The sequence below is a fragment of the Temnothorax longispinosus genome, chromosome 6, assembly GCF_030848805.1.
Source record: "Temnothorax longispinosus isolate EJ_2023e chromosome 6, Tlon_JGU_v1, whole genome shotgun sequence".
Lineage (NCBI taxonomy): Eukaryota > Metazoa > Arthropoda > Insecta > Hymenoptera > Formicidae > Temnothorax > Temnothorax longispinosus.
In genome coordinates this window covers 7071604-7094371 of record NC_092363.1, presented here as the reverse complement: position 1 = coordinate 7094371, position 22768 = coordinate 7071604, and the positions used below count along the sequence as shown (strand labels likewise).

The window sequence follows — 22768 nt, the reverse complement described above, 5'->3', positions numbered from 1 at the left end:
TTACCCAATAACCTCACTAGCCTCTAACAGCCCATAGGTGCCCCCTTTACCCGTCCAATTGCCGCTGTCATTTTTGTAACGTGCGTTGTTGGAAAATCCACGAAAGCATCCCGGCCGTTGCCACCTGACTCCTGAAGAAACCGGAGGTGGGAATACGGGTCGGAAATTGCCAATGAGGAACGGTGGTCCCCCCGTTCCATATGAAACCTGGCTGGCTTATCCATCACTGTTCCTTTACTCCTCTCTTATTGATTCCTTCAACCCTCCCTTCCCCCCGAATGAGAAGGGGGGGTTCCACGCGGGGCAAATAGTGGCACCGCTCCCCCCGGCTCCCACGTGGTTTTGCCAGAGCATGTGCAAAAACCCCCGCACTTATCCTATTTCTCCCCTAATTTAAATTTGTTTATTTTTTCGGGCGAAAATGGCCCACGGCAAAACGCGGAAGCGTGTAAGACCCTCAATAGGAACCACTTTTCCCGATTCATAAAACCTAAAATGAATTATGGTCCGTTCTTTTCCCTATGATATTTGTACTTACCTGTTCCCCTCCACCCTATTATATTTTCTTTGAATTTCGTTTGCGTTATCGCCTTTCCTTATTTCGAGGTGACGTAAATTTAAACTTCCCACTTAACTTTTTTTAAACGGTAAATTTCTTTGAATTGAGGACTAACTAAGATTATTTTAAGCTCAATATTTTGTTGTTGTTAATTTTCTAATACATTTTAACACAACTGTACTTCTCATAATACCTCTCGTCCTTTTTTTTCTTATACTCGTCTGCATAAGACGCTTTTCATCACGACCTTATGTATAACCTTTTCTTTTCTTTGTTGCATATTTCTAGATTTCCACTCCAATTTTTTCGACATATAATTACGAATTCAAACGCTGCGTAAAAATCCGCATTTGTGTAACAGTTTTAAAACCGTCCGCTCTCTTTTATATTTTTTTACTTAATTAATTTTTTTTTTTCCCATCTTTTACATTATACTCGGCCACCCAGGAACCCCGAAGAACCCAAGGCGGGTGGCATGGATTTTGGGTATATGCGAGCAAATCGCCCCGATTTGGTTTTTTTCTTTTCTGCCCTATCCCCCCCTTCTAATTCTTTCCACGGAGTTATCTTTGTTTTTTTTTCTATTAAGTCCTTTTCACCTCCCTTTACCTTCTCACTTTTTTCTTTCCCCACCTTTCTCCATCCGGCCAGTTCCCGGTACCTGGATTTCCTTTTTTTTTGATCCTCGGCCTCATTATCTGGTTCCTTCCTGCACCGCCTGGGGGGCGCCACCTTCCCCGCACTCGTCGCCCCCTCCATTACACCTCTTCTGCCCATCCTTTTTTTGTTTCCCCTCCCCCTCTTTGATGTTACTATCCCATGTGCACGAACATGCGCCTCCCTCGAATGAAACCGTTTTCCCCCCGGAAGGGAATAACACCGAAACGGTGCGCCTCCGCGCGTTGGTACTTCTTCCTGTTGCCCAACTTCGTTTGCACATGCCATTCATTTTGCACCAAGTTTTACCGTTTTACTTGATGGTGGTTCCCCCCTCCCGCCCTCAGTGTGCTCATCGGGTATTGACCTTATTATTCCTTGGGTCTTGCCGGCTTTCATCCATTCCCCCGTGCCCGCTTCCATCTCTTTTTCCTCATTTTCCTATTCTTTTTTTGTTTTATATCGCCCTTTCTATCTCAATTCCGCTTCTTCCTTTTGTTTCCTCGGGGGGGGGGTACATTTTTCTCGTAGGGGTCCCTTTTTTAGTTTTAGCAAGAAGCGAATAGTCGTAGAAACCAAATACGGTGTATCCATAGAGCGTTTGTCTCAATTTTTATTTATCCCCTCTTCACACTTTTTTTTCTTTTCTTCCTTGTCTTTTCCCACAGTTCCCCCTCCGCAAAGGTTATACACGGCAACGGTGGGGTTCGTCCCATGCGGCCCCAACCCCCTAAATAATCCCCAATTCAAAGCGATCCTCGGTCGTAAGTCTAACTTGCGACTATAACTTATCATACTTTTACCCTCAAACCTTTTTTATTTCACTGTGTTCTTTGTCCCTCTCTTCTGCCCCGGACTTACTCTTAATAACCTTCCCCTTTTCCGATCGGGGGGGCCGTGGGGCATTAACGACACTCACGCGACGCAAAAGTGGTGATCCGTCGGTTACCGTCGTATGAAACCCTAAAATTGTCGGGGGTATGTTTATAAAGTAACCTCCTTGCCTTTTACTTTTACCTTCCTTTACTTCATCCATCATCCACTTTGTTGCAATTATTCTTTCAGATTCACACTTTTCCCCCAAACTCGCCCTCCTGCGATCTGAAAATACGCGCATATGGAAATTGTACTAATAAGTGAAAGGACCTTGGACAAGATTCACAAACTTTCACGCATAGACCCCCTTTAAAATGACTTTTTTTCGGAAATAAAATGTTTTCTTCCTTTTGCCCTCGTTTTTGGCCCCTAATAATGTAAACTCAATTTTTTTATATTTAGAATTTTTTTTTTCAAAAACAATTTTTTCTTCCTTTTGGGCACCTGTCCACCGCGTCTCCGCCCTTCGCCCCCCCTTTATTCCGCCTCTCTTGCCTTCCTTCGGTCATCTGCGCCTCTTCTTTTCTTCGTGGGCTTTGCTTTTTCCCCCTTTCTCATCCTTTTGTTATTGTTTAAAAAATTTCCCGACTTGTGAAGGCGCTTAGATTTTCAGCCGTTATTTGGAAAGAAACCTATCATCCTGGCCCTCACCCCGCCACCATTGGTCCTACGTTTTTCTCTCGTTTTCTCCCTTCTTTATCCTGACGCCGCTTTTTCCCCTATGCCTGATCCTTCCCCACGTCCCCGGCATAATGGGGAGTTTGAAATAAACACATCACCCATTATATTTTGTTTCTTTAATTTTAACGTCTTAAAATCGGCGCCTTTTTTTATTTCCAGCATTTATCAACCTTAATGTAAGCCCTACTTTCTCAATCTCGCCCATTGTTTTTATTTTCTTTTTTTTTTTCTTTCCCCTCACCAGCCCCGTTTCCTTTTTTATTGTACTATCCTTTTAACTTTTTTCTACTCCTAGTTTTTCCCTTCTTTTTTCTCTCGCAATTTTGTTTTTACGTATGCGCCATGGCCTGCCCTATCCAGAAGGCCTACACTGAATGACCGCCCCCACTTATGGGCTGCATTTTCCATTCCCCGGCGTCCGAGTCTAGGATGCGACCACGTCGAGAGAGAGTAATTGATTTGCCCATTCCCCTGTTGTCCAAGGACCGAAAGGAGAGGAAGAGAGTTGTTTCGTTATTTAGGAACACTGGATGCCCGATCCCCTACACAAAAATGGATAATGTTAACCGGATTGCATTTAATGAGACCACTGTGTACAGGACCTGAAAAATTACGAACGTCCCGTTTGTGAAATACTTTGAATTTTTTTTTTTCCCAACAGATTCTCCACTCCCAGGTAACGGTCCCATTTATAATTTTGCGGAAGACAAAATTGCGGGGAGTTTGCTGAATCCTTTTTTTATCCTGTCATTTTTTTTGAACGTACTAATCCTTGAAATTCACTTTTATCACCACTCCTCTACCTGCTTTTACTCTCATTTCCGAAGACACACGAGAATATGCCAGCCAGTCGAATAACAGTACGCAACACGGTTTTTTGAAATGAATTTTCCATACAGCGCACTGCTTACTACACTGCAAAGTTGGTAAGCCATACAATCGTCCGTTTCTTCCTCTCACGGTTATTCCCCATGAATTATTTTTATTTCATCAACTAAACCATTTTTTGTTTTATGTTAAAAAATCCTTATCCCCCCTCCTTCCCTTTTTTCTACTTATCCTTTCCATTCCTTTCCCTTTTTTTCAGCTGTTCTCCTCTATGCTTTCGTTCCCCTCCACTCCCCCCTTCCCCGGGGGGAGCTCCTCCCCTTGCTTTTTGGCCCCATTTCTAACGTTTCCTCTTTTCTTCCCGAAGTCTTCTTTCCTTTTTTTTCCTTGTCCTGTTTCCCCTCTGCTTCTTTCCACATTCCTCGGGATGATAATGGACGAAACACGGGGCCGCTCCGCGTTTCGAGAGGCCACCGTCCGAGAAATCGGAAGGAAAAAAGCTCACAAACTGTTGTTCCACCCGCCACAACAATGGGGGCCCCCCTACTTTCCCAAAAATGATACTGGGTAACACGCCCTTCCTATTCAACAACACGTTTAAGTCGGTTTTCCTTCCTCATTTCTACTTCCCGATTCATTTTTTTTGTTAAAGCTTTTCTTTTTTGTCACCCTTTTCACAAAATCATCCCTCAATAAACTTCTACTTTTTCATATAAACCACTGTTTTGCCTATAATCGCTCACTGAGGGCCCCCGACACCGGCCATCCGACCAACATCCCCGCCGGCAAGCAAATCTGAAGAATCCTGAGTCAAAGTCAAAAAAAAACCCGGCGCTTTTGCAACCAATTTGGGAATTCCCCAAGTAATCCTCCGACATCACCGCCCTTTAAACACCAGCATCGGCAAAACCGCGAACAGGGAAACAAGCAATTAATGTGGTTCCCTATAGAGATCCGGTTTTCCCCCCACAACGATCAGAAAACGATAGTGCCTAAACCCGCCCCCCTCCCGTTTTTTTTTTTTCCCCCCTTCAGGCCGGGCTTCCTACGAGCGGAAACCACGCGGACCCGCTGGGTGCTCCTTACAACACCACTTCGCGGCGCCTTCGTATCCACTCCCTTGGACCACATTCATAAGCCAAGAAATACTCATGATTTGACCAATAGAATGCATTTTTCCCTTCCCATTCTATTTGGGTTTTGTCCGGACAATTCTTCTCGCCCCCCTGACGAAAATCCCCCCCCCCACTAGCGGTGTTCTCTCCTCCCACTTTTTTTCACAGGCTTGCCGTTCCCCCCGAATTCCACGGGAAGCCTTTGGCTGACATGAATCGGGCCCCACCGATCCCCCACAGCAGCTTGTTTTCACTGCACGTAATGAAAAACGCCGTGTTTTTTCCTGTTTTGAAATCTCAATATCCGCGGGCCGCGGGCGCACGCCCACAACCTACGGCGAATCCCCTCCCTTTCGGGAAAAACACGGTCGCGATTTATACTGGACTTACTCGATTGCGTAAATTACTAAATCTACTATTAGTCTTTTTAACTGTCTACAACTTTGGGGGCGGTCCGTGTCACACACGCCCGAACGCGAGGGGCCCGACCAAGCTGTCCCCCCGCGAGCCCCTAAAAGAGATGCCAACCTTCCCCTGCCAACATCGGGCACGGTTCCAACAAGCGGGTTGGCATAAACCCGCGGGCCGGCGGGAAAGTGGGGGCTGGGAATAGCACAGACGTTCCCGCTCTTTGCCAATTTGATTTACTCCTTCTCCGTACCTCTTCCCCCAACACTATCCCCCCTTTTTTCCTTATTTTTCCCCCCATGTGTTACAGCTATTCCCCTTCCTTCCCGCCACCTACCCCCTGCTTCTCATCTCCCGGCCTTTTTTTTGTGTTTTTCCTTTCCACCCCTTTCCCTTTTTTGGTTTATGTTTGTACGCAGGGTCTCTGCCTTTCATCTCCCTTCTCTTTTTCTTCCCACTTCTTTCTCTTCCACCGTCCCCCCCACCACGTAGGAGAACGAACCGATCCGAAAAAAACGTCCCCGTCCCCCTATCTTACACACGAAAGGTCCAACCGGCATCTGATTGAAACAAAAACTGTTCCAATTCTTTCCTTTCTACCCCTGTCACTCCTATCTCCCTCTATTCCCCCTCCCTTTCCCCTTTTTCCCGCCTGGGGAGTCACAATTAACGGGCCCACCGCCTGTTCTGGATTACCCACGCAGAAGACCAAAAACCTCGACCCGTCTCCCGCCCCCGTTCGGAGGGTGAACGAAAAGTTTCCTCAACGAGGTGAAATGTCCAAGCGTCCCGTCCGCGACTAACATTGTCCCCCCTGGGGCAATACCCCTAGAAACCTACTAGTTATTTTATCATTATCCACTTTTTTTCAATTCGAAAAAAACACTATAATGGTTGCCCTCCTGTTACCCGGGCCTCCTCCCGGCTTTTCTCACTCTCCCCGTTACTGGTTATGGTTCAATCCGATGCAACGGTTAAAGGATTAATGTTTCGGCCCTCGTTTTTTTTGTAGCTTCTATATTCCATTTTGTTCTTGTAGTTTTGTCCCCCCCTATCTTCCTTCAATAATACGTCAATATTTGCCTACCTTTCTTTACTCCCTTTCATTTTTTTTCCTTCCCTAACTTTCTTTTCTCTTTCTTCTTTCTCCTCACTCCTGCATCAGCTTACCTCTCCCTCTAGTTTCCCCCCCTCCCGTAACCTTTTCCGCTTTTCTTGCTCTTCCCTTTGTTCCCTTTCGAGCCCTCGTGGTCTCTCTTCTGCGCTCTTCCTCCACTCGTTCCACCAAGTCTTCCATCTGTACAAAAATCCTAATTTCTTCTGCCCTGTCCCCAATCCCGGATATAACCCGTTCCCAACGACGTCGAAGCAAAGTTTTACCATTCTCCCCCTTTATTTGTGTATTACTATAACATTTTATTCCTAGTTTAAATGTCCCAGCATAGCTTGCAATCTGATTTTTTTGTTTTTCTTGATTGCTCAGGCCCGGAAAACGGGAATGGAGCGGACACAATATCGAGAACAAAGACTTGATTTAGTGGAAACCGTTTTTGTAACCGAAAAAATATATACGATATTGTTTTGTACAAAACGCATTGCCCCCGTGTTGAAATTTTAACAAATGTTCTTATATCTACTTTTAAAACCAAAAGAGAGAAGAGGCCACATGTTTTTGGCGTGGGGAAATAAAAGCCAATTGGTTTTTTTACGTTGCCCTTTAAACATTTACGGGGAAAAGTCCAGAATCCCATTGGTCCCCCAGCCACTTGTAAATATTCCTTTATCTTGCTTTTCTTTTCCTTTTTTTTTTTTTGTTTTTTTGTTAGTAGGTTAATCGATGCGTTACCTTTCTGAACGATATTTACATTTCATTTTTTTACCATCGGTGGTCAAAGTTTTTAAAGGAAGCAGCATAATGCAACATTTAAGGGTAGGAATTCTGTGGAGAACTGTTTCATAAATACGTAAACGTCCCCCAGAAACATTTATTTGTCAATTTACTGTACATAAGAACAAGCGTGTCGAATCTTTTTTGCCCATTGTTTTTTACTTTTTTTCCCCGCGTATTGCTGTTGTCCCCGCCACCTTGTCCCATGCGTTTCCCGGCGCCCTCTCCACCTACCATGTCTCCCACTTCTTCCGGCTTCTCCTTCCGTCTTCCCCCCTTCCGTCCCCCCCACCTCCCACTGCTCCCCTCCTTTCTCCACCTTCCTTGCTGTCCACTTTATTTTTCCGTTCTTTTCCCCGCTTGCTTCGTCTTCTTTCGCCATTTCCTTTTTTTCTCCCCTTCCCTGTGATCGCTTCCTTTCGCCTATCTTTTGTCATTTGTAACGAAAAAGAAATCGCACAGCCAAGCTTTTTTAATTAAGCGAATTCGAAACATCCTAGAAAACGAGGCCCGGCTTGCCCCCCCTAACTTCATTTCTTTTTCTTCTCCGAAGTAACGGTCAAATTCCCCATGGAAGGTAAAAAGAAATGTAACTTTTTTCCGAACTATAGATTTTCAAATTCTTTAATCCCTTTATATCCACATCCCTTTATCCCAATGCAACCTCCTAATTGTTTTATCTTTTAGCTCATAATTTACTCTAATATCCTTGTTTCCCCTTTGAAACTTCACCCTTTCTTTTCCCCCCGTTTCCAGTTTCCTCTCACCTCAATCCCCGTCTTCTTAGTACTTCCTTCTCTTTCCTTCCCTTTTTTACACTTAGTCCCTCTCGGGCTTTGACTCCTCCACGTTTCTCTCCCTAGTTAGATTCAAAATACAATAGGCCAGCTTGTAAAAGGACAACATCATTGTTTTTTTATATTATCGTCAGGGAATCTTAAAACAGTAAATGCTTCTTGTTCTTAAGCTAAAACACACGTTTTGCATAAGAAAAGTTTTTACCCTTGGGGGTATAATAACACCAGGAAAAATTTATATCAGAATTTTTTGACAACTAGACAAATATAAGAAAAAGGTGGACCCACCCCCGAGTAGAAACCCTTTTTTTAACTTTATACCTTCCTTTTACTTTTTTATAGTCACTATTCCCCGACCGCCATGCCCCCAATTACTTCCTTTCCTTCCACTTCCCCCCTCCTTGTTTCTAATTTACAACTGAAAATGAAAAGTTTTAAATCAATTTCCCTACGATAGCACGTTGCACTAAAGTTTTCATAAAAATCTAGGTTTTTTTTAAAACTTTCCCATTCCAAAATACTTCCTTTTTTTTTTTTTTTTCACTTATATAAAATGGCACCGCAGCGAACAAAACGCGATTCCCCTTGTATTCACTTCCTTCATCGTTCCACAATACCTTTTTTGTTTTAAATCGTAAATTAAAAACACAGGGAACTGGAGGAAAAAAAAAAAAAGCCTCTCGTCGCTCACTCATCTTCCCTACCACCATACAAAAAACGAATTTCTAAAGGTTCCCGATTTCGGTCCCCCGAGGAATAGTCAAGAAAACATGAAAATGTAATGCTGTGCAATTCTAATCACCTCTCAAGATTTCCACCTTTTTCTTACATGGTATCCTATAAGCATTTTGTGAATAAACCTATTTTTTAGTAGTAAAATATGTAATTAATTCCATCCATTAATTAGTTAACTTAATTAATAAGAAGAGTGATTAGTGATTAGTCTTCTAAAGAGCAATATTGACCAAACTTTAATTAGCATGATCAATAGTGATCGGCAATTAATTTATCAAGCAATATCTACATTGTTTTGTTAACATGTAGAGAAGAATTATTCTTTTTTAGCATATATTTTATAATTGTTTAGCATATATATGTATGATGATGTATGGAGCTCTCAAAACGGAGCTTTAGCGGCGCGCGCCGCTGAAACCAGCTGATCCAGCGGAATCGCGATGGCTGCTGGTGAGTGATGGACATCTCAACGGCGTGACGACGGGGAAGTCTGCTGGTTCGAGCAAATGTTTAACGAAACGAGCTAGCCGTCGACGAATTTGTTTCGCGCAGGAAGAATGGCGGGATTGGAGAGCTACGGGGACGTGTACAGGGGTCGGCCTGCCAGGTCGTGGGAGTCGGGGACGCAGAGGTACTACGGTCGAGAGGTTATCCGTCCACTGGACATACCCGTTATCCATCCCCTGGCGGAGGACAATCCACCGGTCATCGACGATGGTGAGTCACGTTCTCGCTTTATTCGCCGATCGATCAAAGTTTCCACAAGGATGTCCAGACATATAATTGAGACTAATGTATTTGACAAACTTGACCGGTCCGCCTACTTCCAGACATCGCCGTGAGCAAGTACGTCGGACTGGGCTGCGGCTTGGCGAGCCTGATCACGGGAAATCTGCTGATCCACCCCTTTGTGGTGTTGCGGAGACAGTGCCAAGTCAATCCGGGCGCGATCAAGTATCACCTGATGCCCATAACTCTAGTACCCGTGATAATACGTTTGCACCAGACCCAGGGTATAAACACACTGTGGAAGGGGATTGGCTCGGTTCTACTTGTAAGAGGCATGACGTTGGCCGTCGAGGATCTGATCTCGAAGATCACACCGTGGCAAAAGTAAGGCACTCGTCGGAAGGAATGCCTGACGTTTCGTAAAGTTTGTGCGATATTGTCTTTTCCTTAAAACCAGACGCTTGATTTCAGAAAGATCACTTGTAATAGCTCGATGAAAACGTTTGGCCAACACATCCTCCTCAAGTGGTAATTATTCCGCTAATCTATGATGTACATCGGTATGAGTGAACTGCGGCGAGTTACTGATCTACGATCTTTCGTATTTTGTAGTATCGCCATAGGTATAGTGACCCCCTTCTATTCCGCGTCACTCGTGGAGACCGTTCAATCCGAGATTGCTTCTGAATGTCCCGGTATCTTGGACGTTTTTCGGGACGGTGCAATTCGCCTGCTCGACATATGCAACAAGGGCAGACTCATTCCGATCTACGCTCTTGTACCACCCACTATAGTTTATGGAGTATCGAAATATCTTTTCAGCCTCGTTGTGAAAGGGATTACTAGTCGGATTATGCACGTCAGGCACAAACATTCGCAGGAAGTAAGAGTACGTATATCTGGTACCAAATGCTTTCGGAGAACGAGGGGTGCACATATAGATGTATCTCTACATAGGAACGTTATACTATTTTAGGGCGCGTACAGTAAGGACTTGCTGTCCGAGAGCGTCATCCAGGATATAGAGACGCAGTCTATCCTTGTTTCGATGTGTGCGGCCGACATCGTGTTTTATCCTCTTGAAACTGTTGTACATCGGTTACACCTTCAAGGTACGCGCACCATTATCGACAACCTGGACACCGGAAGAAGCGTCACGCCGTTACTGACTGGATATAGCAGCGCGGCCGATTGTTACCGCACAATAATCTCAACCGAAGGGCCGCTTGGCTTGTACAAAGGATTCGGTGCCCTTATCTTGCAATTCGCGGTACATTTCATGGTGCTGCGCGCGACAAAGTGGATCCTGACAGAACTGGGCACGATGCTGATGCCGAAACCTAAGCCGATAAAACCGCAGAAATCTCCGTGCTATGACGAAATATAAAGGAGACCTGTAACAAAAAATGTAAGATATACGGGATTATTTATTATTTGCCTTTATTGTTGATTTATACAAGACGAAAGATCGAATTTGTAACGAAGATAGTTTCCAAACACATTCTTCGATGATTTTTAACGAATTAAGATGTCGCAGAGATCTTCGTGTTTTCCATGCAGCTAATGTTATAAAATTTTTTGCATCTACGCGACTGTGATGACGCAAATTTTCTATACTGTACGTTTTACAGCTAACGCGAATTAAAACAGGAAATGCAATAGAGTTCTGCATAAAAATTCTTAGAACGTTTAAGTATCAAATTTATATGAAATATCGACAATATTTATAGATAGTCGTTCTTGTACGACATCGTCATTTTCAGTGAACACTTTCTACACCCGATAAAGTGTAATTATGTGATGTGATTTATGTGACTTTGTTAGATTATTATGTCGACATACATGTTATAGATTGTTTACGAGGAAAATAAATCGATGTATACTATAGTTGCATATTATAGATTTATTACAAATACAGAATTGTTCTATATAGGACATCAGATCACTGTGAAAGAGTTAGGAAAAAAATTCTATGCAAGTGTCTTCACTCCGTGTTATTATTTTGCACAGCCTGGTTTTTTTTTCTTTCTTCTTTTGCATCGTTTTAATCAGTAAGTAAATTAGCGATAAATTAACGAGGATGTATATACTCTCTATAGTCAAATTAATAATTGTATAATTCGCACATCGTACGGACCTTCCTTTTCACTAATCTACTGTACTATGTACAATATATTACACATGAACACTTCTATCTATTGTTTTGACATAAAAATAATCTCTTTATATTTTTCACTTTCTTCGTCTTCTTTTATAATTGACGTTCTTCCATTATCCGGGAAACGAACGCTAATGTCGTGTTCATTAAAACTATTGCGCTACAAGTGTTTTTTTTTCTGAATTTTTCATAAACAACGCGTAACAATAGTGATCTTCATTACAAACAATCCTGGCGTGACAATATACAAAAATTTATTATGTGTGGGTTACATTAAAACTCTCTTTATTGTATTGGCTTGTTACAATTTCGTATTTAATTGATTGGAACCTTTTATTTTCCGCATCTTAAGCCAGTCCATTTAATCAATTTACATCGTAATGGAAGTTCGTTCGCTTTACCCGCGTCGAATGTATAGCATTTATGTTGTCAGATTGGGATTTGATGACGTTGATATGATTGAATGCGTATATATATTTTTTAATTTCTTTGCGATATTCTGCTATTAGATACGAACGCATATTACGCCGCTTTACTTTTGATGTTACCATCAATAAATGCATGCAGGATGCAAAACTCGATTGGACGTGGAATGCTATTATGTATGATTTTCTGACTTTCCCTGCAATACGAATGAATTAAACGATACAAAATTTATTTACATTTTTCCCATTGTCAAGTAAGAATTAGGTCTGTATATTCTCATTATTCTCTGACGTTTTCTACTTTTATGCGACACTTTCTCTTGGAAGAGGCATTTATAATGCATGTTCCAAGTAGGCAAAATGCAAGACACATATGACTTACAATTTGCAATATCATTCTTATTGTGAAATCAAATAATTATTTTAAATACAATATATTGTATTGGCATTCATGTCTATATTACTGTTATTCTGCAACAAATGTGATTCTGTTATAAAGTGGCTTTCGTGATTTTCTTTGGGAACAAAAAGATACATATGAAAAGGAGGAACATATATTCACATATATATTCCTCCTTTTGCTACGTTAAACAATATCTGTATAATTAATAATGCAGCAAACAATATGTCCAATATTATACATAATATCCAAAATCGAAGAATTCACTGTAGCAAAAAAATTATTATAATTTCAGAAATATTCTAAATATACAAAACAGTTTGAAAACTATGTATGCGTTGTTCTCATATCATTTTCGTTTTATACGAAATAATTACATGTATAGGAAAATATATTACGTTCTTTATAAAATAAAATAATTAAAATAACGATTTACGCAAATGAGCTAATTTAATTTTCGCCTAAAAATTGTCCATCTATCGATAAGGGAGCAGTTATACCAAAGTGTCGCATTCTTTAATTATTTGTTAATTATGTACATGTTGCGCCTGCTGAATGTCATCATCATTGCTATCGTCTCGCTTCACGTACTGTGGCTTGTCAACGCCGTTCACGCACTGTTCTGTAATATGAACGGACACTATGTCGCTCCCTGGTACCTCGAACATCGGTTCCAAAAGCAGCGATTCCATTATTGCTCGCAAACCCCGCGCCCCCGTTTTCCTTTCCATTGCTAAAGAGGCAATTGCATTTAATGCGTGTATGTCGAACGTCAGCTCCACCTGCGTAAACGCAACACAATTTGTCATTAACAATTATTGCAATTTAAAACGTTAGATTCATCTTGAACCTACTACGAAAATGAAATTATTAAGCTGTACCTTATCCATTGAGAACAACATCTGATACTGAGGAACGATGGCATTTTTTGGTTCGGTAAGAATTCTCGCCAGCATGTCTCTGTCGAGAGTGTGAAAAGGCACGAGCACGGGGAACCTGCCGACGAACTCGGGTATCATGCCAAAGTCGATGAGATCTCGGGCTTCCACTTGTTGTAATAGCGCGTCCTTCTCCTTATTGTCCCTCTCGGTGGAAGGTGACATATTGGCGACGTCGGCCAAAGTCGCCGCCCTCCTGCCCGGGCTCTCAGCCGCGGGCGTCGCGCCAAACCCAAGATATTTTTCCGATTTGCGCCGCGCTATCAACCTGTCCAAGCCGCTGTAGGCGCCTGACGCAACAAAAAGAATATTCGTAGTGTCCACTTGCAACATTTCCCCGCGCAACTTTCTCGAGCTATTTCTTTCCGGTACGTTCACAATCGTCCCCTCCAACATCTTCAGCATTCCTTGCTGCACACCTTCCCCGCCCACATCACGCAACTGATGGATTCCGGGGATAGCACCTATCTTGTCGACCTCGTCCAAAAAGACGATGCCCATTTGAGCACGATCCACTACGTAGTTGGCATCCTGAAGGAGCTTGGCTATGACACTCTCTATATCCTCGCCGACGTAGCCGGCTTGCGTGAGAGTGGTGCAATCACAGATGGCAAACGGGACGTCCAGGCATTGCGCTATCGTTTGCGCGAGTAACGTTTTGCCGGAACCCGTAGGCCCGAGCAGCAGTATGTTGCTCTTTTCCAGTTTCAGCTGATGCTGCTTGCTGTCTAATATAGCTGACCCAGGAGCCGACTGACTGCTCGCCTTTTGTTCACTTCCCGGATTCACCGTGTGCTGAAACCCGACTCCTGGAAACGGATTTCCGATGCCTGATATATGCAGTAAGTCTGCAGCAAAAAAAAAACATCTCACAATAATCGCGTGAAATAATATATGGTTTTTAAAGGGAATTATGGAAATATTGCTATATCAGATCGCAATCTGCTTCAATCGCTGTTTCAAGAAATCGTTAATAGATTTAAGCTACATGAATTTTATGTGATAAATTCTAATTACGATATACAGATTGCACGATACTTTTCTTAACAATTTATAATATTGGGACATTGCTATTTACGTGGTTTAGGACCTCTGTGAGTGAAGGGATGATTTGTCTCCTGTGTGCTGACCGGATTAACGTTAGTTTGCGTCTGCGAGTTTTGGACCGGCAGATTGTTGTAAATACGCTTGTAATGATTGTAAACGGCGACACTCAGCACCTTCTTTGCATATTCCTGACCCACAACGTGTCTGTTTAAATACTCAAATATCTGAAAATATCAAATCATTTTGCATCATTTTTATTAAAGCAAACATAAACATATCTGATTTCACTTGGAAAAAAGTCTGTACGTATAACTAAATTGAATGATCGTAATTAAAACAAGTTACCTTTTTTGGAGGTGGAGGCGGCTTCCTGTAAAATCCTTGCTTGCCATCTTCCGGCCTGAGCGCTTCCTTCATACTCCTCTTTGAGTCAATCTCAGACAGCACGACGAAGAAATGATGGCACTTTTCGCACTTGACAAATCTTGTGGATGCTGTATCATTTACAAAAATGGTAGGTGCTGTGTTAAAATGCAACATTAGTATATGAAGATAGATGTAGGACCCAGTGAACTATATACTAAACTGGAATGTGAACTCGACTCACTCTACTCGAGAAGAAAACGGGACGAGCCAGAGGGAGAATTGCGACCAACCTGTTCTTTTCTGTTGCTGTATTTCGCGACAACAATTGAATATCATTGACCAATCAAAAGTCTGCTAAACAGAGACAGAATGGTCGCAGAGCAACTCATCTTTTTCTTCTTGTTGACCCAGGCGCTAGCGTGGGAGTTCACATTCCAGTACAGTATATTGTTCACTGATAGGATCTTAATATAAATATAGAAGTAAGTATTCGCAACGACTTGGACAACGTTACAATCTCCTACTCAAAACAAACTATGTTCTGCTTACAGACAAACGTTTCGACGTGCGTGCAGGGATCTCCGCACTTGGGACAGGTGAGCGTGTTCTTCTTCCCGCCGCCAGTGCCATTGCTGGAGGAACCGCTCGAGGAGACGGTGTCCTTGGAGGGTGGCGTAGGCTCCGTAGGCGCCTTGCCCAAGCTGCCGCTGATCGACAGGGCTCTGCTGGCCACGACGACCCTGACGATTTTGTGCACTGCGCAATCATAAGCGGTGATCTCTTTAGGATCTCCACTTATCGTCCCGTCGGCGCGTTTGACGCTCCAGACAGAGGCAGGACCGTTTACCAAACTCACCATGACTCAGACTGGTGACATGGTTGGAGGAGGCTAGGCGACCCGCGCTGACCAGGCAGCAACGCACGCTCATGGTCGACGGTGGATCCCGGTTGGGCCGTGAGACGCGGGGATGACGGCGGCAGGCCCTGCACTACCTACGACGTTCCGCGCGCTCGGATCTAAAATCAGAGAGATACTCCCTTGCGTACGACCATATTGCTGAATCGACACTAATAACGCGATTGTACGCGATCGGACGGGCCAATAGCTGCGCTCGCGTGCGCGTTTGCGAAATAACGCGCTCGGATGGGTGAGTAAACAGCCGCGTTTGTTTGTCAAAAACACGTAGGCGGAGAACGAGGAAACTTCTACGAGTGACCTCCCTCGGAGGGGCTGGCTGCTCCGTCCTACCCGAGGGACTCGCCGCGACTTGTCGGCTCGGAGTCTCGGAGCTCGGACTGCTCGGAGCGGATCGTCGTCGGGATATTCACGGAGGGATTCTGAACGGGGCGACGCGACGCGACGCGCGGCTCTCCGAGCGGGGGTGACCTACGTGACAGCCGAAATCCGCGACATCGTCGCGCGCGACGTTGGCATCGCGCGACACGCGCAAGGACGATAACACGAAGAAAAACAGAGATATATCGGCGGGAGAGAAAGGAGGGGGCGGAAGGGATGGGGAGGGAGGGGGAGATAGAAAGATGTAGGTAGACGGGGGGGAACGAACGTCCCCCCCAGTTCGCCCATGTTGCAGGTCGGGTTGTATACACTCGGTCGCGATCTTACCCGACTTAAAATGGGCTATAAAAGAACGCGACCCGTCGACGGACGTCAATGTCGCGGGGTACGCGCAACACCTGCACCGGCTGCACCTCGCGCCTCGCGAAAACATACGTGGTGGGCGCCCTCCCCCAGTCCCCCCTGTCGACGATCCCCGCGCCCTCCCGCGCGATTACGCGGAACTCGCTCTCGCGTGCCCTAGACCTTCCTCTCGCGTTGATCCCCCACCTACCGTGCGTGTCACAGAACTACCACCAACTACCACACTGACTGTCATACGATTGATTGCGTACGATTGACACTCGTTCTTTTTGTAAAAAAAACAACGCTTCTTCATGGAGTGATATCGAGTTTTTCATAAAAAAGCCTGTCGTTCGATATCTCCGAATGTTGTCGGTTTTTGGAATTTTTGAAATTGTTATCATCCACGTGGGTGATAAGTAAGTAGACGACAAAGCTGCAACGTCATGAACGTGACATTATTGCGTCGTAAATAGATACGTTGTTTACGAAGGATCGCGCGAATCTCATTATCGCGAGCTAATTATTCCAGATATCTAGATCGACGGTCGATAAGAGTCCTCAATCATCCCCGGTCCCTGGTCCCAGAAAAATGGACGCAAAAACTGGCAAAAGCTTATCCAGAGCTGGCTGGGGCTGGCTATCTTCAATAATATCTCAGTCAACGATCTGGGTCTGATTTAAATAAATGTAATTACTCCATAATTGATAAAGTTCTATTTAAGTGTAAGTAGAAACTAGAAAATCAGTTAGGTCAATTATTATAATCAGTTTTTCAGCGTATGTAGCAACAAACTGTACATGGAATCAAGATGAATTGGTGGTCCGTAACTCTTTGATATGTCGTAAAGAAGCTGCTGCTTTGGTTGTAGCCGCGCTGATTTCATTCTTAAAACGAAATAGACACATAACCAGGCGTTGAAGAAAAAAGGAAGACGGATAAAAAGGTTCTCCTACGAAGTGTCGAGCGTGCATTTATCATTTTATTCGATATGCGATGAAAGAACTACGATACACGTGACATTTTTATCGCTTATCCAACTGCGCTTTTTTCATTCCCGCGTATTAAATCGATTATTAAAAAAAAAAAGAGATCGTATCGCGACAATCAATCTAATACGCATGAAATGGAGTAAACATTCACGCCGCGCCGCACGTGATCCGAGGATCGAGGACGCGCGTTCAATATTCATTGCCGATACCATTACTGAAAATCTACAGTTTCCGTCACGTACGCTATAGATTTTCAGTAAGGGGAAAAAAGTCAAGGTTCTGTCACAATTGTACGAGTACGCTCACCCACACACAGCCACACGTACACATCGCGATAAAACTGCGCCGTGTATCCGACGGATACATCATTGCAGCGGTATCTTTCCTTATCGATGGACGTCCGCGGCGTCTTTCGGCAGAGGCGGCCTTTGACGACTTTGACGTAGCTCGCAGAGCCGACGGTTGGAGGTAAATTCAAACTGGTCCGCGCGACGTCCCGTGCCTTCTCAATCGCGCGAGATAAGACGAGATAAGGTCTTCTGCGCGTATACGATAAGAAATATATCGCGGCGTGTCGCGTGACAAAGTCGCGCAACGCGACGCTCGTGTAACCTGTACGACCTGCGCGCGAAACGACGAGTTCTTCCTCGCCGTCGCTTATCGATAAGAGACTGTTCCGGTTGATACGGATTAGATAGCGACGAGGAGAAATTTCTATTCTTATCGTTTTCGTACGTCGAAAATGAATGGTTATCGGCCGATTGCACAACCCGTTCTAATCTCAGATGTATTAAGTACTCTGTTACGTATGCATTACAGAAAATTTGGAGAAAGCGGTCCTCGCTACGGATACAGAAGTAATTAAGGCGCTTCCGCTTGTCGAGGAGAAGTCACATTGATAAACGCGTTGGCCAGACTCGATTTAAGAAGAATCTAATTTGCCCGTTTAGATCAGAGCTGGCACCATGGCTCTTCGTTCGGTAAACACCGGCGATGACAACTTAGATAGTAAGATCGTCGAATGGCTGCAGTGGAACAAGGTATGATATGTGCGCTAATAGATAGATAGCGATAATATGTTGTATCGCAATAAACATATTTAAGTTATATTTGTGCTGTAAATATTTTTGCGCTTGATGTTGTAGGATCCAAAAGCAGAAGATGAGTTATTTGAATACTTGGACAAAGGACAGATTAAAGTATTGTCCAAGTTGTTCTTCAAGAGACTTGAATTTGGAACTGCGGGTCTCAGAGGTCGTATGGGACCAGGATACAGCCAGATGAATGATTTAGTCATCGTGCAAACTGGTCAGGGATTAACGAGATATTTGATCGACACGATATTTGATGTCACGCAGAAGGGTGTTGTGATAGGATACGACGGCCGTTACAACAGTAAAAGGTGAATTATTCCCTGATGTAATGTAATCCAACTCATAATAACGAGAATCCGTGTTGATCTTACAGGTTTGCAGAATTAACTGCTGCAATTCTCATAGCCAGTGGCATTAAGGTTTATTTATTTTCCAAAATCTGCCCCACGCCATTCATACCTTACACTATCTTGAAGTATAAGTGTGCGGCTGGGATCATGGTGACCGCCTCCCACAATCCTAAAGACGACAATGGCTACAAAGTTTACTGGGAGAATGGGGCGCAAATTATTCCACCGCACGATAAGAAGATCCAAAGCTATATTCTTAATAATCTTAAACCGCTTGAATCCTCGTGGGACGTGAGCCAGATCTACGAAAGCTCCTACTACACAGATCCGAGAGATGATATTATGCAGCATTATTACCGGGACTTGAAGGATAACGTTCTATATCCTGAAGTTAATAGAAATACCACATTAAAATTTACATACACTGCCATGCACGGCGTCGGGCATGACTATATGACTGCTGCATTTGAAGCAGCGAACTTTAAGGTAGCATCTTTGTATATTGTTGTTAGAGTAATGCAGCTTTCAATAAAGGCAGATACTTAATGCCCTATCTCTGTTTCAGCCGTTTATAACGGTGGAGGAGCAAAAGCTTCCAGATCCAGAATTTCCTACAGTGAAATTCCCGAATCCAGAGGAAGGGAAAAGCGCTCTGGATCTCAGCATAAAGCTAGCGAATAAAAGCGATTCGGCTATAATACTCGCTAACGATCCTGATGCCGATAGACTCGCGTGCGCAACGAAGACAGAGAGGTTCGCGAGCTCGTAATAAATTTGTACTTGAACTGTAATATAGCCGAACAATAGAAATACATTTGATGATCTTTATAGCGGAGAATGGCATGTCTTCTCTGGAAACGAACTTGGCGCGTTATTGGGTTGGTGGATGATTCATACTTATCAAGTGTTGCATCCTGATGTTGATATGAGTGAAACATATATGTTAGCATCTACCGTTTCCAGCAAGATCTTAGCTTCAATGGGTAGGAAAGAAGGTTTTAATTTCGAGGTTTGTATGTTTAAAATATATATATGTGTACGCGCGCAGCAAAAATTAAGATAAAATTGTAATTCTAATAAGAATATTTTACTTTTCGACAGGAAACTTTAACGGGCTTTAAATGGATGGGCAACAAAGCTATAGAATTAATGAAGGCCAACAAGGATGTCTTGTTCGCGTATGAAGAAGCTATAGGTTTTATGTGTGGTTCTAAGGTCCTGGATAAGGATGGTATTAGCGCTGGTGTACGTGTAGCGGAATTAGCAGCTTATCTTGAAACGATAGGATTGACTTTATCTGATAAGTTGGAGGAGATATACGAAGAGTACGTTACATCACGTTAAAGTAAAACAAATTTTAACGCAAATTTATTAATAAATTCTATTTCACACGGTATATAGATACGGCCATCATATCAATGATAATTCCTATTGGATATGTCATGACCCAGATACCATTAAGGCGATATTTGAACGACTGAGGAATTATTCGGGCAAATCGGATACAGTAAGTAATTTTAATTTCTAAAAAGATATTCTTTTCTTCCATCTAACTGAAATTTAGAAAGCTTGCATGTTAATTTATGCTATCTAAATTGCCACCTACATTGTTTGCATTTTTATATCTACACAATAAAAACATATTTAAAAAAGTAAATAAATTGTACAAAATTTGATAAATGAATTTAATATTACTTGGTATGTAATCGTCAGTTGCGAAGATGTCACGTAAGACATCTATAAAAAAAACATGCCTGACGGGTATATTTAATCGCGATTCTGATTAGCAAGAACAGATATCTTTCAGGCAATATAAAATGTATCTGATAGAGAGATAAAATAGATTATATAAGGCTAGTTTTCTGTAGTGTTCTGTTGTTCGCAAGTACTTATAACAGCGAGCGCCGTTTCATAAACGACTAATGTATTCTAATTTGTGTCTGATGATATATGCCGGCAAGGTCAATAAGTATATGTGATGCATGAGGTAGCATAAACTGGCTAACCGCTTTGAAGTGTAATAAAATCGACGCGCCAATGTATTTCTGCATGTGTCATCCTAGGTGACAGTTGTGTCGACAATGGCGCTTTATCACTGTTCTTCTGCTAACATAATAATAAATACGGTGTAAAACGTAAAGTGGTGTGTATTGATAATAATAGTATTTTTATCAGAAAACGTTTCTGTTTGGATTTACACTTTGGTGCGCAATTTGGTTTCGTTTTTATACTTAATGAATTGTTTTGTGTTGTTGTAGTGTATTAACATGTTTGTCGGGAATAATAACGGCCAAGCAAATTTATTTCTAATAGAATTTGCTTAACTGCATTACCTTTTTTTTTCTTTTTCGTCTTCTGCTTGTTAAGATGACAAAAAACGGCATCTACAGCAAGTATGTAAACGTAGTTGTTATATCATTGACGCTACTGCCTTCCGTGCTTCTTGCCGTTTTGTTTATTCCAGTAATACTGTCATTATATCACCTCACACCGTTTCTTGAGGAAGAAACCAATATAAGCACGAAGTAAGTACGTGGAAAATAAATTCTATTTAATCAGGCTGTTAAGATCAATTGCCTCAGTGTAAAAACATATTTATTTGTATTTTCATTTCGGCTACAATGACAAGTGATAAGTGAAAAGATATTGATGCACGTAAAAATAAGAACTTTCTTTTAAAGTGTTTGAAAACTCTCTTTTTGTCTCTCAATATAAAATGTCGTTTTTCGTTCTTCCTTTATCTCTTTTTTTCTGTCTCACGAATCTTCTAATTGATAATGTAATTTGTTTAATGGCAGTACCCAACCGGAATTCTTAAAGGAAAATATATAATAACTGGCATTCGAGACTTAACAACTGGATATGACAATACAAAACCCGATAACAAAGCAGTTCTGCCTGTGTCAAAATCCAGCCAAATGATCACGTTCACGTTCAAAAATGGATTAGTCACTACTTTGAGAACTAGTGGTACAGAGCCCAAAATAAAATACTACAATGAATTATGTGGATCGCCTGGAGAGTAAGTTTCTTGCAAACGCTATTTGTGAGAATATTCATTTTTATCCCCATCTAGCTTTATTTAAGACTATTATATATTAATATTAATTATTCTATATGTAATTTATAATTCTAACGGTACCCTATTATTTTTTAATGCATTCTGTAGCCTATTTTTAAAGCTACTTGTATGTAAATTTAATATTATCACGTTGTAATATATTGTTTTGATTTTAGGGACTTAAACAAATTGAAAGGCATCCTCAGCGAAATGGTATCGGCCATTGTAACAGAATTTCTTCAACCAGAAGTTAATGGACTTATCGCTCGCGAAGAATAAATATTACGATAATTACACGTATATGCGTTTTTGTTTAGCGATCAACTTATTTGCATCATCAGTACATTATAAAATTTATTTTTACAAATACTTCGCAGTAAAATGGCTCCAAGTTCGCCCAATTAATTTTATTCGAGCGTTGTATATTTGTTACATTACTGAGTTTCTAATTTGCAATGCATTATATATATATAATTTAATTATATTATGAAATGATAGTGATGTTTCTATTGTAAGTCTACAAAACAATAGAAAAAATGGCTGTGTACTTCTATATATGTATATTATATACTGTTTTGTTCCTTGTTAAAATTGCCGAGGGGAAGTTAGTTACATGCATTTACATGCCTTTCCTGCTTCTACAATTAACACATCGAAACGTAATGTAAGAAACGCATGTTACATCCTGCAGTTCCATAACTTAAGAATTAAGAATTAATTAAACCAAGAAGATGCGATGACTTTGCGATAATTGATTGAAATTGTTCAACATTGTATGGAAGGGTTCATTTATTGGGAATTATTAAAATTAAAAACATAGTTAAAGCAACTGGAAATATTTATCGACAATAATGTAAAACATTATTTGTATAAGAATGCATTATGTGAAATTCGAGAATAATTTGCGTCCTGTTGCAAGTTATTCCTTTTAGCAAATATATGATTTTATATTTATGTCATCTACATTATTTTACATTTTCATTCAACATGAAACAAATTTGTTTAACTTATGGACGATCCTTTT

General features: G+C 42.0%; 3 protein-coding genes across 13 annotated transcripts; 2 read left to right on the top strand and 1 right to left on the bottom strand.

The window, feature by feature from the left end:
- Nucleotides 1-8971: 8971 nt before the first annotated feature.
- On the top strand, nt 8972-11160 carry LOC139815362 (mitochondrial outer membrane protein SLC25A46). Its single transcript, XM_071782260.1, has 5 exons — nt 8972-9261; nt 9375-9657; nt 9745-9801; nt 9886-10162; nt 10250-11160. The coding sequence occupies exons 1-5, from the start codon at nt 9102-9104 to the stop codon at nt 10658-10660; spliced, it is 1188 nt and encodes a 395-aa protein (XP_071638361.1). The 5' UTR covers nt 8972-9101; the 3' UTR covers nt 10661-11160.
- Nucleotides 11157-17685, bottom strand: Clpx (Caseinolytic protease chaperone subunit). Of its 5 annotated transcripts, none has more exons than XM_071782256.1 (7): nt 17546-17685; nt 15464-15624; nt 15157-15363; nt 14587-14735; nt 14273-14465; nt 13138-14042; nt 11157-13038 (listed from the first exon to the last, which is right to left on the bottom strand). In XM_071782256.1, the coding sequence occupies exons 2-7, from the start codon at nt 15534-15536 to the stop codon at nt 12784-12786; spliced, it is 1782 nt and encodes a 593-aa protein (XP_071638357.1). In that variant the 5' UTR covers nt 15537-15624; nt 17546-17685; the 3' UTR covers nt 11157-12783. The 5 variants fall into 5 exon arrangements, with proteins under 5 accessions (XP_071638357.1, XP_071638354.1, XP_071638355.1 ...); XM_071782253.1 differs by lacking the exon at nt 17546-17685 and adding an exon at nt 16232-16361; XM_071782254.1 differs by lacking the exon at nt 17546-17685 and adding an exon at nt 15999-16139.
- On the top strand, nt 16516-22698 carry Pgm2a (phosphoglucomutase 2). Of its 7 annotated transcripts, XR_011732720.1 has the most exons (14): nt 16516-16665; nt 16779-16936; nt 17026-17193; nt 18059-18279; nt 18385-18641; nt 18707-19169; nt 19249-19436; nt 19515-19692; nt 19785-20008; nt 20085-20190; nt 20645-20826; nt 20942-21076; nt 21148-21208; nt 21482-21661. XR_011732720.1 is itself a non-coding variant. In XM_071782248.1 (12 exons), the coding sequence occupies exons 4-12, from the start codon at nt 18205-18207 to the stop codon at nt 22021-22023; spliced, it is 1818 nt and encodes a 605-aa protein (XP_071638349.1). In that variant the 5' UTR covers nt 16521-16665; nt 16779-16936; nt 17026-17193; nt 18059-18204; the 3' UTR covers nt 22024-22698. The 7 variants fall into 7 exon arrangements, 4 of the variants coding, with proteins under 4 accessions (XP_071638349.1, XP_071638350.1, XP_071638352.1 ...); XR_011732719.1 differs by having other exon boundaries at nt 20942-21208; XR_011732721.1 differs by lacking the exons at nt 20645-20826; nt 20942-21076 and having other exon boundaries at nt 16517-16665.
- Nucleotides 22699-22768: the final 70 nt, after the last annotated feature.